General features: G+C 41.1%; 2 protein-coding genes across 2 annotated transcripts in view; both read left to right on the forward strand.

The window, feature by feature from the left end:
• The first annotated feature begins 1,613 nt into the window (after positions 1 to 1,613).
• LOC137993402 (arylsulfatase B-like) lies at positions 1,614 to 9,847 on the forward strand. Its single transcript, XM_068839236.1, has 7 exons — positions 1,614 to 1,998; positions 3,422 to 3,508; positions 4,595 to 4,806; positions 5,132 to 5,343; positions 6,797 to 7,017; positions 7,421 to 7,731; positions 9,144 to 9,847. Exons 1-7 carry the CDS (start codon positions 1,704 to 1,706, stop codon positions 9,357 to 9,359), a joined length of 1,554 nt encoding a protein of 517 aa, XP_068695337.1. The 5' UTR covers positions 1,614 to 1,703; the 3' UTR covers positions 9,360 to 9,847.
• Positions 9,848 to 11,679: 1,832 nt separating this feature from the next.
• The window catches only part of LOC137993403 (WD repeat-containing protein 48-like), a 31,601-nt gene continuing 29,866 nt past the window's right edge, over positions 11,680 to 13,414 (forward strand). The window contains exon 1 of the mRNA XM_068839237.1: positions 11,680 to 11,915. Within this exon, the coding sequence (XP_068695338.1) occupies positions 11,694 to 11,915 (222 nt within the window). The 5' untranslated portion in view covers positions 11,680 to 11,693. The remainder of the gene's footprint in view (positions 11,916 to 13,414) is intronic.

A 13,414-nucleotide genomic window follows, 5' to 3' on the forward strand; every position in this document is an offset into this window, starting at 1 on the left:
AAATAATTGTGTGCTCAGGGTTCTATCTAGGGTACTTGAGGGGTAGAAGCTTCCCCCCCAAAAATATTGTAATTATTACAGTATATAAGTAACTATACCAGAAAATCATCCAGATGCTAGAAGGTCAGGTCAGTCTTATGAAAATAATTCACATGAAGTAAGTATTCCCTGTTTAAGGACACTATATGACAAAGACCATGGGGAATTAGAAACTGCTTGACTTACAGCAGGCTCGGGTTATCGCGCTGTACATTCTGGTTGTCATGAGTTGAATAGCGACAGCATGGACAAATTTGTAAACCAGAAAACCATGGATTAAGAAGACGCTGATGTACACAGGTCATCAGAATGTGATCATGACTAAAAAATGAAATTAAATACCACTGTAACATTTCTCAAAATTGTGTCTTAAAATGCACCAGAGTGCATGTCAGTGCATAATCATTTTAAAAAAATTTCGAGGGGGGCATGCCCCCGGATTCCCCTAGGAATCTCGTGGCCTTTGGCCACTCGGGACTCCTCCCCCAAGCAATAAATTCTAGATAGAATCCTGGTGTTCTTTTTACCGCTCGTATATAGCGACGAAAGAAATCACAAATCTCGCCGTCATGTAAATGCCGCTTTTTACCAAGGGTAAGTCACCGGAACAGTCTGCATGCCGGCCTAGCGCAACTGTTCTCGTAAACAGTAATTAGTGTTTGCAAGAGAAAGATTGTAAGCTTTGTGTTAGACTTTCGAAAAGTCCTTCGTCTCATGTAGATGGCGCTTCGTCGCTCGCTCATCCGCTTCGCGTCCGAAAAATCACGCTTAGCTCGCCAAAACATTTTCTCCTGGGATTCTCGTATGGTCGACTTTTGGCAGGTCTAGCTTCGTGTAGAAACCCATTAAATTAATGAAGTTATGATTTAGGTACTCTATCTTATATCTTGTGTTTTCCCACTGTTATCATCCTGTCCAGGTAAAATACTGAATCCTAGGGATTCGCCGCTAACTTCATAGGGCAAAGAATTCGAGCGGCGCAAGAACGCTGGGGCCGGTGAAAGGTTGGGTGAAAGGGCTTCTTCTTTACCCCCGCCCCAGCCTTCTCGCGACTTTTCCGCAAGAGATCAACAACCGGCGAGGCGTCAGCTTTCAAATTCCTCAACGGTGGTCAATTCATCATATAAACGCGTTGATAAATCCACAGTTTCCTAAGAAATTAACCCCTTCATCCAGCAATCAAAGAGTTGAGGATAAGAAGACCCAATGAGGAAAAAAAATCAATTTGTTTCGATGCCATTTTCGCCGGGTCAAGTTATGGGCTTACAGTTAGACCAGTTAGGATGTTATGGGATTGTCCCGTGACAGTCACCAGATCTCAGTTAGCACCTCGGAACAACAATGACTGTGACATCATGAAAGAATTAAGACTAGAGCGGTAAAGAACAAGCTCGCTTCTGGACTCTCTTGTGAGCAGGGCATGAGTTTGCAAACTAAGGTAAAATAAACGGAAAACAAAATATGTCCAACCGAAGAATTGTTGTGTCCTCTAAAATAAGGCTTTTCCGTGTAAATAGCCCCATGGGAAGGTTACCATAGTTCCCGATTCTTTGTGTTTTTAATGTCACGCGCTCACTAGTATCTGTTTATTATTCTAAGTTGGTCTACACGGGACGGGGATGTTATAGTTCGTAAATGCATTTGTTCTAGTGTTAATCGCTTGCATGAAAATGACATCACAGGAAATTTCACTTCTTTCTTTATTTTGTCTTCTAATCGTCAACTCTTTGATAACTGCACAGCCAGAGGGTAAGTCAAAACCTTCCAAGCCTCATATTCTCTTTATGTTAGCGGACGATCTTGGCTGGATCGATGTTGGATATCACGGATCGAAGATCCACACTCCAAATCTAGATTCACTGGCCAAAGATGGAGTGATACTGGACAATTTTTACGCTCAACCAGTTTGCACACCTGCTAGAGGGGCTCTGATGACCGGAAGATATCCCATTCATACAGGTACCAAACAAGTTACTTTTTGGGGGAAGGTGTGATATATACGATCTTCGCAAGTTTACAAGGAGAACGCGTAGCGCAGTTAACCGAAACAAGTTATCAATTTTCTTGAGGCTCAAAGGTTCAAGATTGAATGACTTTTTTACTGAAGTCAAGGATTGAAGAATGTATAGAAGCAATACTTTTGTTTACAGAGTGTGTGAATTGTTTATCTAGGTTGAGGTAATACAAACTTGTATCATTGTAGATACCAGAAATTTTGACCCGACCGGTAATGATAATTGTGTGGTAAGAAGAAATAAGGAATAAAGCCTGCACATTTTAGCGAAGATATCGTTGACGTCACCTATTGTCATAAATGTGTCGACCAGAGCCTCATTGGCTGTCGAAACAAAGGGTCTTTTGTTCCTGTGGTTGGCTCATTTGAATAACAAAAGCATTGTTTGTAAACAGATATCATCCCTATAATATGCCAGTGAAAAGCCGCTTTTAGTTAGAATCTTTGAGATCAGTTCTAGTAATACCTGTGTCAATTTCGTTCTTTATGCAAAGTTTAGATGTATTATACATAATCAAGCGTTGAAATACCAAAATGGGACGTAATTCTTGGCGGGCACCCAGAGTTACCTAAGCAACATTGGCCGTCCTCGAACCATTTGCTTTAAATTAATCCCCAGGATTGGCACGCGGTCAAAAGCCAACCTTAGGAATTGCGGCGAGTGGAGAAAAGAGTTCTTTAGCTTCTTTAGTAAATAGAAGCAAACAGCCCTATGAAAAGTCCAAGGATACATCGCTCACCTTTTCACCGCTGAAACCGTGTATTTAGGTATGCTGTACTTTATCCCAATAATTTAACCCACCCACGCAATGGGACATCTCAGAATAGTTTATGCCTGTTTCCTCTTTAAAGCGAGTCTCAGTGCGAAGTTTCCACTAAACATTGGTAATAGTTTTCACTACATCTGCCCCCGCCTAAGATAACACGGGTGGCAGTTGATCATGAGGTGTTTTCCAATTAATGTGTGCTGCACATTGTGATGTATTCATATTATGCTACTGACGTGTAATTCAGTACGTATTATGATCATCTATGAATAAGTGTTGTAAACATGATCGAAGATTGTTTGGAAATGTTGATACTGAGACTATGCGTTAAATAAAGTAAAGTTAAGTGACTCAAGTGCCTAGTGACTCAAGTTACCCAGAGCACCTCGCAAACTCGGTGAACACTACCGATACCACCTTGCGCACCCTTTTTACACGTGGGCTTCTCGGTTGCGGGGCAACTAATTTTCACCATAAGAAAACCTTTGCACTTAAACTCGCTTTGAAGAGGAGGCAGACCGGCATGAACTCGGAAATGCCCTACTTCTCTGAGTGTCAGCGACGATTTCAATTTGTCACTTATCTGGATTTTGTCTACCAGGTCTTCAACATGCGGTCATTCACCCTTCTGATCCGTTTGCATTACCGTTAGACTTCCAAACTCTTCCAGGACAGCTTAGAAAAGTTGGTAAGCACTGAAGTGGAAATATACTGTGGGCTTCCCAATCCTTGTTTGCGTTAGACTGCGACCAGTCTCTCTTTTACTCGAAAATCCACCGAGAGAACGTGATATGCGACGGGCGAATCAGCGAGTAGCGCGGGTGTAGGGAGACTCCCTACATCCGCGCTACTCGCGACTCGCGACTTTGCCCCTCATTTTCCCTCATTTTCTCTTGCCCTCACAAAGCACGTTCTCTCGGCGAATTTTCGAGCAGAAGACAAACTGCTCGCAGTCTACGTTGGCGTTTTTTGCATGGGTCATCAGTTCCCTCCCCCATTCAGGTGTGTTTGATTAATTAATGAAACACGCCTTTCGCGTTTTGCCTGCCATCTAATTTCTAAAGTAGGCAAAATCAACCCGTATTACAGCAGTTACAAACAGAGTTCGCATCTGCTGTATAGTTTTCTTCACTGTCGCAGATCTGTGGAAGAAGGTAGGGAGAAACCGTTCTCAAACGCTCGATTTGAAAAAAAGACTTATCTATGACAATGCCCTCCGAGTCCGGCTCAGTTCCTAAAGACTATAATTTAGCAAAACTTATAAAAACGAAGTTTCTTTCGTTATGTGCAAATTTCATGTGATCGTTTCGCTGCCCCGCAAATAAAAGGCAAAAGACTAGTAAATTTTAAGGACGGTGCCTACTAATTCAAAGGTATTTTTCTTTTTGAATACCAAAAGTTCTTGCTAAGTTCTGCTTTCTCCTCATAGTTTTGAACTGCGCAAAAATATCCCTGTATTAATAAGCATCACCCATAGGAAATCCGAGTATCTCGAGATGCACAGAACGTATGCGCAATGACATGCAGTAGTAGGCACCGTCCAGTAACAGAAATAATGAAAAAAAAGGTGCTGCAATTAAAATATAACGAGACTACGAGCGCTGCTATACACGACCCGTGATCTGAAAATCAGTTGTTTTTCTACCTGTTAGCTCCCTTGTGTTTAAAATAGCAGTCATACCAAGACTAACTATTTCCCCGCATCCGGCACTGTTCACTCACTGTTCACAATATTTGCCTGTGTAACTTTGATTTCTCTCTATTTTCCCTTCAGGCTACGCTACCCATTTGGTAGGAAAGTGGCATCTTGGCTTCTACAAGTGGCCGTATATACCAACCAAGAGAGGTTTCGACACAGCTTATGGATTCTGGAATGGTGATGAGGATCATTTTAATCACAAACGCGATGGAGTGGTGGATTTCCGTAATGGAACAGAGCCAGTATTAAACTTAGACGGAAAATATGCCACCTATGAGTATGTTAAGGTCAGAAAACTTATATTCGGTGGTTGGTCAAAACTGATTATACAATGCAATACAATACAATTTAACTTTATTTGAGGATGAGGACGCAATAACCTACAATTACAGTTTTCTAACCTATACGACCCTCGACAGCATGTCTTTCGCTGTGTTCAGTAATAATAACTATAATTATTATACATTGAAGTCATTATCTCTTTTCTGATTGGCCGAATTTTCGAAATCAGCCCCTGTGATATGGTGAGCAGACCTTTTGAGCAACCAACATCGGTAGTGAACAACCATTTGACCTTTTTTTTCTTCGTTAATGTTTTTTTTTCTTCTTAAGAGAGTAAAGGAGATAGTGGAATATCATGACCCAGAACAGCCCCTTTTCCTGTATATGGCCTTTCAAAACGTGCACAATCCAATCCAAGCGCCTGAAGAGTATGTTCACAAATACGACTTCATAAACCAACGGATGAGGAGGGTACACGCGGGTATGGTCGACATTATGGACGAAGCTGTGGGAAACATTACAAAAGCGTTCAAAGACAAGGGGTAGGTCTTTTGGAATAATTTACCTCATCCTTCTTCAGTTGTAGATGGTACAGGATTTCGGTACCCGGGCCTATAGGTAACATAAACGCCCACCAATTGTCTGTCTCAGTCGAGAGAGTTTTTTAGTTTGGCAAAACAGGTTCATTTGATCCCGGCCCGACACCACTCTACCAGTATCCGAGTGACCAATGAGATTCTGTTGCGTGTGCAATGACATCTTGAAATGCCGGTTAATCTTTTTAGCTACCTAACGTAAAAGACCTGGGACGTAAAAGAAGCCGCATCGTTGGTATTTTGGGAGTTGAAGCATAGTCAACGGCCAAAGCTACGACAACGCTACAAACAATAATATTATTGGTTAAGTGAACGAAAATAATCGTGCTTCACGTGCTGCACGGATTTTAGTACATTTAAGGACGGTGCGTACCAATTCAAAGGTATTTTTGCACGGTTTACTGAATATGCGGGAAAAGCAGATCTTAACAAGTGTTATCGAAATCCAAAAAGAAAATTGGGGGTAACCACGCATTTTTCGACGATAATTAATCAACAATATTTGTAAAAGGTTTTAAAATACGAAGCAATGTATGGCGTTCTTTTCCAAATTGAAGGTCAGTTATCTCTGAAAAATGTAAAGTTACCCCCAATTTTCTTTTTGGATACCAAGATCACTTGCTAAGTTCTGCTTTCTCCGCACAGTTTTGAACCGCGCAAAAACATCCCTATATTAATAAGCACAAGCAATGCGAAATCCGAGTATCTCGAGACGCGCAGAACGTATGCGCAATAACAATAGTAGGCACCACCCGTAAAGGGCCGTTCCATTCGATTTTGTTGAACGATGTTGACTGCTGAGATGGGCAAACGGTTTCAAACAAAATTGAACGGATTTTGAAGCAAACGTTAAAGCTTTTTTTGCCGGGCCTTAACAACGGTTTCGACGCTAATTAACGTGAGCATACAAAGGCAATCGTTCATTCTCTGATGTTTTTTTTTTACAAAACCGCTCACATGATACTGACAACGTAAATAAGATGAAAGAATGGCAAAAGAGTTAACGAATATTCAGAAGAGATGTTTTCGTCGACAAGCCGGTGTCGTTGCTACATCTCCCTTCTAGGGAGGTACAACCCTTGTTCCTTGTTAACGGCTCGCGGGAAGAAGAACTTCTTGTATTCAGGGTAACTTGTGGCAAATTATCATCCTCAGTGGATGGGGTTCCGTACATCTGAAAAAGATGATAAATCGGCTGAAATACGTCCCCAATGTAAACATCCAGGCTACTTTAAAGTTGTCAAAGTACTCAAGTTCATTTGACAGGACTCGAGAGCTATTTCTAAAAATGTTCTTACTGAAAACTGAGTGCCAACTAAAATAACTGATGGAGACACACCAGACAGTACACTAGAAAATGGTCGTTCTGCTCACATGTAAACCTTCTCACCGTCTATAGGCTTTGGGACAACACATTGATTGTCTTTTGCACTGACAATGGCGGACAACCGGGTTTCGGAGGATACAACTGGCCGCTCAGAGGAACCAAACATACCTTGTGGGAGGGAGGAGTAAGAAGTACTGGCTTTGTTCATGGCAAAATGCTACAAAGAAAAGGCGTGAAATGCGAAGGACTGCTTCACATCACTGATTTCTTTCCTACCCTCATTAATTTGGCTGGTAAAATTGAATTATGCTCTTCTCGCTTGTGTTTGTCACATGTCATCAAGTTTAGGGAATGCAGGGGTATTTTGAAGAACGCCGAAGGCGGAAGGCCGAAAAGTTAGCTTTAAATTAAGGTAGTGCATGTCTACTCGGTAATTAGGTCTATGCGCCGATTTGCATAATGTTTAGATTTTAGTTATCGTTGCGTATGTGTACAGTTATTACCGTCAAATACCGATTTGATAACGTTCGGCGTTCTGCAAAATACTCATGCAGGGTCATTTATGCGAGAAAAAGGTAAAAGGATCAGTTTTCGATCATTCTTTTGCCTGTATACCAGGATGCTTTCCATAGTTAGTTCAACGTCTGTTTTCGATTGTTGCAGTCATAAGCACAATAGACTTTTATTTTGCAACAGGTGGTACATTTGATCCGCGAAATCCCATCCCAGTTGATGGTTTTGATGTGTGGAACACCATATCTCTTGGAGAGCCGTCTCCTCGGACTGAAATTTTGCTCAATATTGATCCGAATGCTTCTTTGCCTGGCATCTATCAAGGCAAGGGACTCCGAATCGGCAGCATGAAGCTGTTGATGAACGTGCCAAACATCACCTGGTTTAAGCCACCCGAATTAGGAGGCGTTTTCCCGGAGGAATTTATGTCCAATGGGATGATTACTCAGGAGAGAGACGAGGAAGTTTTAAAGGAACTGATTGAAAACTATCTGGTAAGTCATGAGATTGTGTTTTGGGATAAAAGCGCAGTTATTATTCGGTATTACTTTAGATCGTGGTCTGTGATGTTGTGTTCTTTTCTCCTCCTTGTTTAATTGCCACGCCAAGTTTGAATGTGTAATTTCAGAGATATGCTTGATTTTGTGTCAACCACTGATGACGTCATCAATTTGCTATTTGAAGACAAAAAAGATACTTCAAAACGGAAAAGATTCTTCATTATTTTGAAAATCCTTTCAAATAGGCATTAAATATTTTTTACTTCATAGGCACTTTGAGTCTTCCGCACTTGTCAGCGAAAGAGAAGTTTAGTTCATACGCGGTCAAGCGAGCGATTTTGCCAAGAAGAGTTTATTCTCGTCCATTAATTATTATAAAAGTAAAAAGTAAAGTAACCGTATTTAACGTCGATAACTTGTAACAGTAATTCCACTGCCAAACCTGAGGTCGACGGTGCACTCGTTTTACTCCCCCCTCTCCATCAGTGCTCCGTTTTACGGGTATTTAAAGCTACTTAATTAAGCTACATTGAAAGGAAAGAAGTCAAAACAAGGATGCGAGATGCGGGAATCGAACTTGGGACCTCTCGCACCAAGGCCGCGCACTAATCCTCCATTGCTTTTACGAAGTTAAAACGGTTAAATTTGCAGACGTTTGCTTTGAGAGGTGCAACCTATATGAAGGGGATTTGTGTTAGATTTTTCAGCAATATTTATGTATAACTTCACGTATAATTGCGTCCGCTTTTTCTGCTGTCACACACGGAGGAGCGTTGCGAGGGAGTTTCAACATGTTATTTACTCGGGTTTTTCTGGGGAAAGCCCCAAAGTTAAATTTCGGCTTTTTTTTTTTCGGTTCAGCCACAAATCGCACTGAAGCTTGTAAAGCGCATGTGCGAAGTTAACCAAAGCTCATGCGTGGCATGGTTGTGCAATGACTGGTTCATCTTTTATTTCGCATGCGCGAAGTTTGAGCCAATGTGCATACGTGGCGTTGAACGAAAATGGCGGCGTTGAAAGTAAGCACAAATGCTCAAACCACGTACAAATGCACACACTGTTCCCGGTAGACCCGCACAAAAAGATGTCGAGAGTTTTCGGATCGGGTAGGTCCGCAAACTTTACAAGAGATCACTTTACGAGGGAAGATTTATGAGTGAACATGACGAGAATCATTGCGATCACTCTAACCTAAATAATAACCCAATAATCTAGCCGACATCTCTACTTTATTCCTTTTTCTTTGTTCTCAGGCATTTGACAATCCGGGACATTAGGAAAGCCCGAGTTCACGAAGATATGGGTCCAATTCCTTTTTATTTTATTTGGGGTCTATTTCCGCTTTAAATATGTAAACAATGACGTCAGTAAATTTATCTGAACATTGTTGTTGTTTTGCCACACAGGCCAATGCCGGGAAAGTGAACATCGCACTTTACAACATAACAGCTGACCCAGAGGAACGACATGATCTGAGCCAACTTCTTCCTGATGTTGTCAAGGAGATGAAGAAAAGAATGGAATATTATGATCATAGCGCCGTTCCCGCTCTATTCAAAGGCCCTGATGAAGATGCTTTGAAAGAAGCTCAAAAGAATGGAATTTGGGGACCATGGATGTAGGCACAGACAAGAAACGCCCAAAGTCTGATTATTAGTCACACTTTCATCACACTTTCCTGAGACGTTTTGGAAAGAGTATTTGAACTTTTTAGAAATCATGACGATCTTTTCTCTGTGCTGGGTCTTAATTATAAGTTTGGTGTTGGCTATACTTACAGGGAATTTAAAATTATAATTCTCCATTTTATGACTCGCAAATAAACTTTAACTCAAAGTATTGAAAGGATTTTTTAAATTCTCAAAGAATGGAATTTGGGGACCATGGATGTAGGCACAGACGAGAAACGCCCAAAGTCTGATTATTAGTCACACTTTCATCAAACTTTCCTGGGACGTTTTGGAAAGAGTATTTGAACTTTTTAGAAATCATGACGATCTTCTCTCTGTGCTGGGTCTTAATTATAAGTTTGGTGTTGGCTATACTTACAGGGAATTTAAAATTATAATACTCCATTTTATGACTCCCAAATAAACTTAAACTCAAAGTATTGAAAGGATTTTGTAAATTCATCGTGAAAGGGTTGAAAACCTTTGTCAAAAAAGTCCGTAGATTAGAACCTTGCCATATACGCGCCTCACTTCAAGCATTGAGTATCACATTTAACAGTCAAAAACTATCTATTCGAGATTCGGTGAATCCACGAAATTGAGCCAGAAGAGTGAATGACATCTCATCATTCACATTTGAAAGATGCCCTTTTACCCCGTGAACACCAAAAAGTTAAGCGTGTGTTTTAACTAAACAGGGTTTAGATTCGTACGAATAAGCATCTAAACAGCCGGGTTAAAGTTCTTTAAACCAAAATTCATAACGAGGTTGTTTAATAAAAAGGCCGATACACACGAGGGGTATTGCTCCCGGAGCCATGCTCCAGGGGCAAGCTCCTGGAAAAAAGCTCCTCTGTGTGTACTAACCATTTCAAGGGAAATCTTCATCCTCGGGAGCAGAATTTCCACCCTGCAAAATACTACACCATATTAAACAAGTCAAATATTTGTGAACAAGCTCCCGGGGCGAATTGAGCAGATTTTAAACTCGCTGTTTCCTCGTTTGTACTGACACATTTTTACTGCGCGTGGATTATACGGTAAATGTAAAACATTGACCAACCATATTACCCAACGTTTTCATCCATTATTCCTTTGGAACTCTTGACTGGAGCTCAAAATTCCGAAAATGGCGTCTGAAAGGTCTGCAACTGATGAGCTTGAATTCAAGAAGGTGGCCATGGATGCTCGAAAAAACAAGGAAGGTGCTTGAGTGTCACCAATACACAACTTGTAATAGACTTGTATAGAGACAACCCAGAGTTATATGATAAAAACCACGATAAAGACTATGGAAGTAAAGCCGTAACGGAGAAAGTTTTTGCACCAATACTGGCCCAATTACCTAAAAACTCCATCACGCACATATATCAAAAGCAGATGACACCCTTCTTTTTCTCCAAGCATAATAATCATCAAAATATTCAATATTTTTTCTTTAGATTTGACCCCAAGTAAATCGCTATGTTTAACTTAAAACTAAATTCCAAACCCTCCTCTGATGAAAATTAGCCTTCCCAACGCAATATTCTTTCGTTTGCTCCGTCGTGTGTACTATTATATGGAGCAAGCCGGTTTCCGCTGCATGCTCCATCGTGTGTACTGGTCGCCGCGCACCGCGCAGCGGAGGCTCAGCTGGTAGAGCATCGGGCTGTCATGCGTGAGGTTGCGGGTTCGAACCCGGGCTTAAACCCGGGCCGGATCAACACTAAGGATCTTAAAATAACTGAAGAGAAAGTGAGCCCTTTGTAATTTCATCTGCAAATGGTTAGACTTTCAAGTCTTCTCGGATAAGGACTATAAAGCGTAGGCCCCGTCTCACAAATACCTTCTACGTTCATAAGTACCCTGTGGGACGTTAAAGAACCCACACACTATTCGATAAGAGTAGGGGGTGTAGTCCCCGGTGTTGTGGCTGTCCTGTTCTCTCCAGCAAAAGTGGCCGGCTTATCAGTGATGTCACTAAAAAGGCTTACGGTGTATAAGGCCACCTAAAAAGAAACAGCCATAAACCAAAAAGGGACTTTGCTGAGTGCTGGAAGATGAAGATGTAAATCTAGAAATTAATCAAGGAGTTTATTTCTCTACTCCCAAATGCTTCGACGCTGATGTTCGGCAAAGCTTTACAAAAATAAGCAAAAAAAAAGACTTTCATCAAAAAGTTGAAAACATTAAACAAAAGTTTGCGCTAATCACCATTCTTTGCCAGTACAACGCGCGTCTGCGCGTACTGCGTCGCAAAAAGTCGAGAAGACCTGGAAATAAAAATAAGAGTTGACAGACAAAATGGCGGCGACAGTTCGGCCACCATCAAGCCACTCTCATGTGCACCCGCACAATCACTCCTTAACAAGGAGAAAAGTCACCATGTCATTTGTGATCAGAGACGAGGAGGAACCTCTCCACCGATCAGGAGTTAACGCTCTACAACTGGACAAAAACAGCGGGAAGCTGTACTCAGCTGGTCGAGATTCTATCATTCGATGTTGGAACACGAATGTAGAGAAGGTCTGTGTGTCTCATCTTGTCTTAGCTATATAGAACAGTATTCCATTTCATCTTAAGGGAAGTAATAATTTCCTAATATTTACTAGTCTGTAAAAAGTGAGAGCTACAACAAGTTGCAAAAATAGTGGAGACACTTCACCTTCTTGGGGCGTTATTAATTTACCTATTATCTCTCACACTGCAGCCCCCCTCCCTCCCTTATCAGTGTTGCTAGCGAGACAAAAAAATGTTGGGAACTTAAGCATTGAAAGCATTGTCAACATTGAAAGGGGGAGAGGGGAGAGGAAGTGGGAAAGGTTTAAATTCTAGATACACCGAGTATTGGAAGTTAGAAAAGGTGTTTTTTAATGAAAGTGTCTCAACAATTTTGCAACTTGTTGTCTGAGTTGGTTGTCACTGTATTGGCGTACGGTCACTTTGTTTATTGGAACGGGAAGGCGTCTATCGTTTGCGTTTAATATGGTGTTTCCAAAAAAAAGGGTTTAATTCTCTGATCTGCTGTGAATGGAAAATGGCCAGCGATAAACTGGATTTTGGCGGGGTTTCGGTATGACGTAATTTGAAGGCATTTCAGTGCTTTCTGTGAGTCAAGTCGAACATACACATAATTTGGTACACGAAAAGGTGTGATTTCCATCCTTTTGCTTTTTAAAGTACGCTAGATATATCCTGGAACCGATTTCGAAATAATTTGCCTTAAACACCTATATTTCGGTCGACACATGACATCTAAAGCACGCGCAACATGTACGAAATTACCTGTTGTTTACGAATGAGAAACAGACATAACCTCTCCTTTAACTGCGATCGCATGCCATTTAAAGGGAACATCCACTTTCCGAAAAATCAATCCTTAGCAAACATTGTTATACAAAGATACATTTTCATAGAAGTCCATTCGTAACATTACTTATTGCTTTCGGGCTAGTCTGCTGCCAGAGAAGGGATCGGTAACGCTTACTAGCAAGTCTTCTAAGTGACGTGTCGGGTACAGGCTAATTCCATGTTCTTTGGAATGACTGACTGAGCACAATGATCAAAAGAAAGCACCCGATTGTGTTAAATCCTTTGCGAGATTTGTTTTACAATGAGATACAAAAGTGAACAAATTTGTACCGGCTACACATTATGACATTTATATGAAACGGTCTACACGGTCTACCACAACTTTTCACTGAGAAAATGATATGATATCATATTTCTTGCTGTTGCGATGGTAGACCGTGCTTGGATGGTAGACCGTTGGTAAATGGAATAGACGATATGTACAGGATTTCTAACTGTGTGAGCTTTATTACGAATCACCTGGTAATGTATTGGATTGATTAGAAAAGAAAGTACTAGTTGAATTGTGCTGTTTCCTCGAAGATACGATTTTCAACTGTAACGCCACCATCCCGGTTGACGTCACCAAGAAACACAATAAATGGTATTGTGTTACATAATACGAGCCATGTGTAACTTTCGGAGCATCAGATCTGCAGTGCAAAATACTTTGC

The sequence above is a fragment of the Montipora foliosa genome, chromosome 2 (assembly GCF_036669935.1).
Source record: "Montipora foliosa isolate CH-2021 chromosome 2, ASM3666993v2, whole genome shotgun sequence".
NCBI classification, from domain to species: domain Eukaryota; kingdom Metazoa; phylum Cnidaria; class Anthozoa; order Scleractinia; family Acroporidae; genus Montipora; species Montipora foliosa.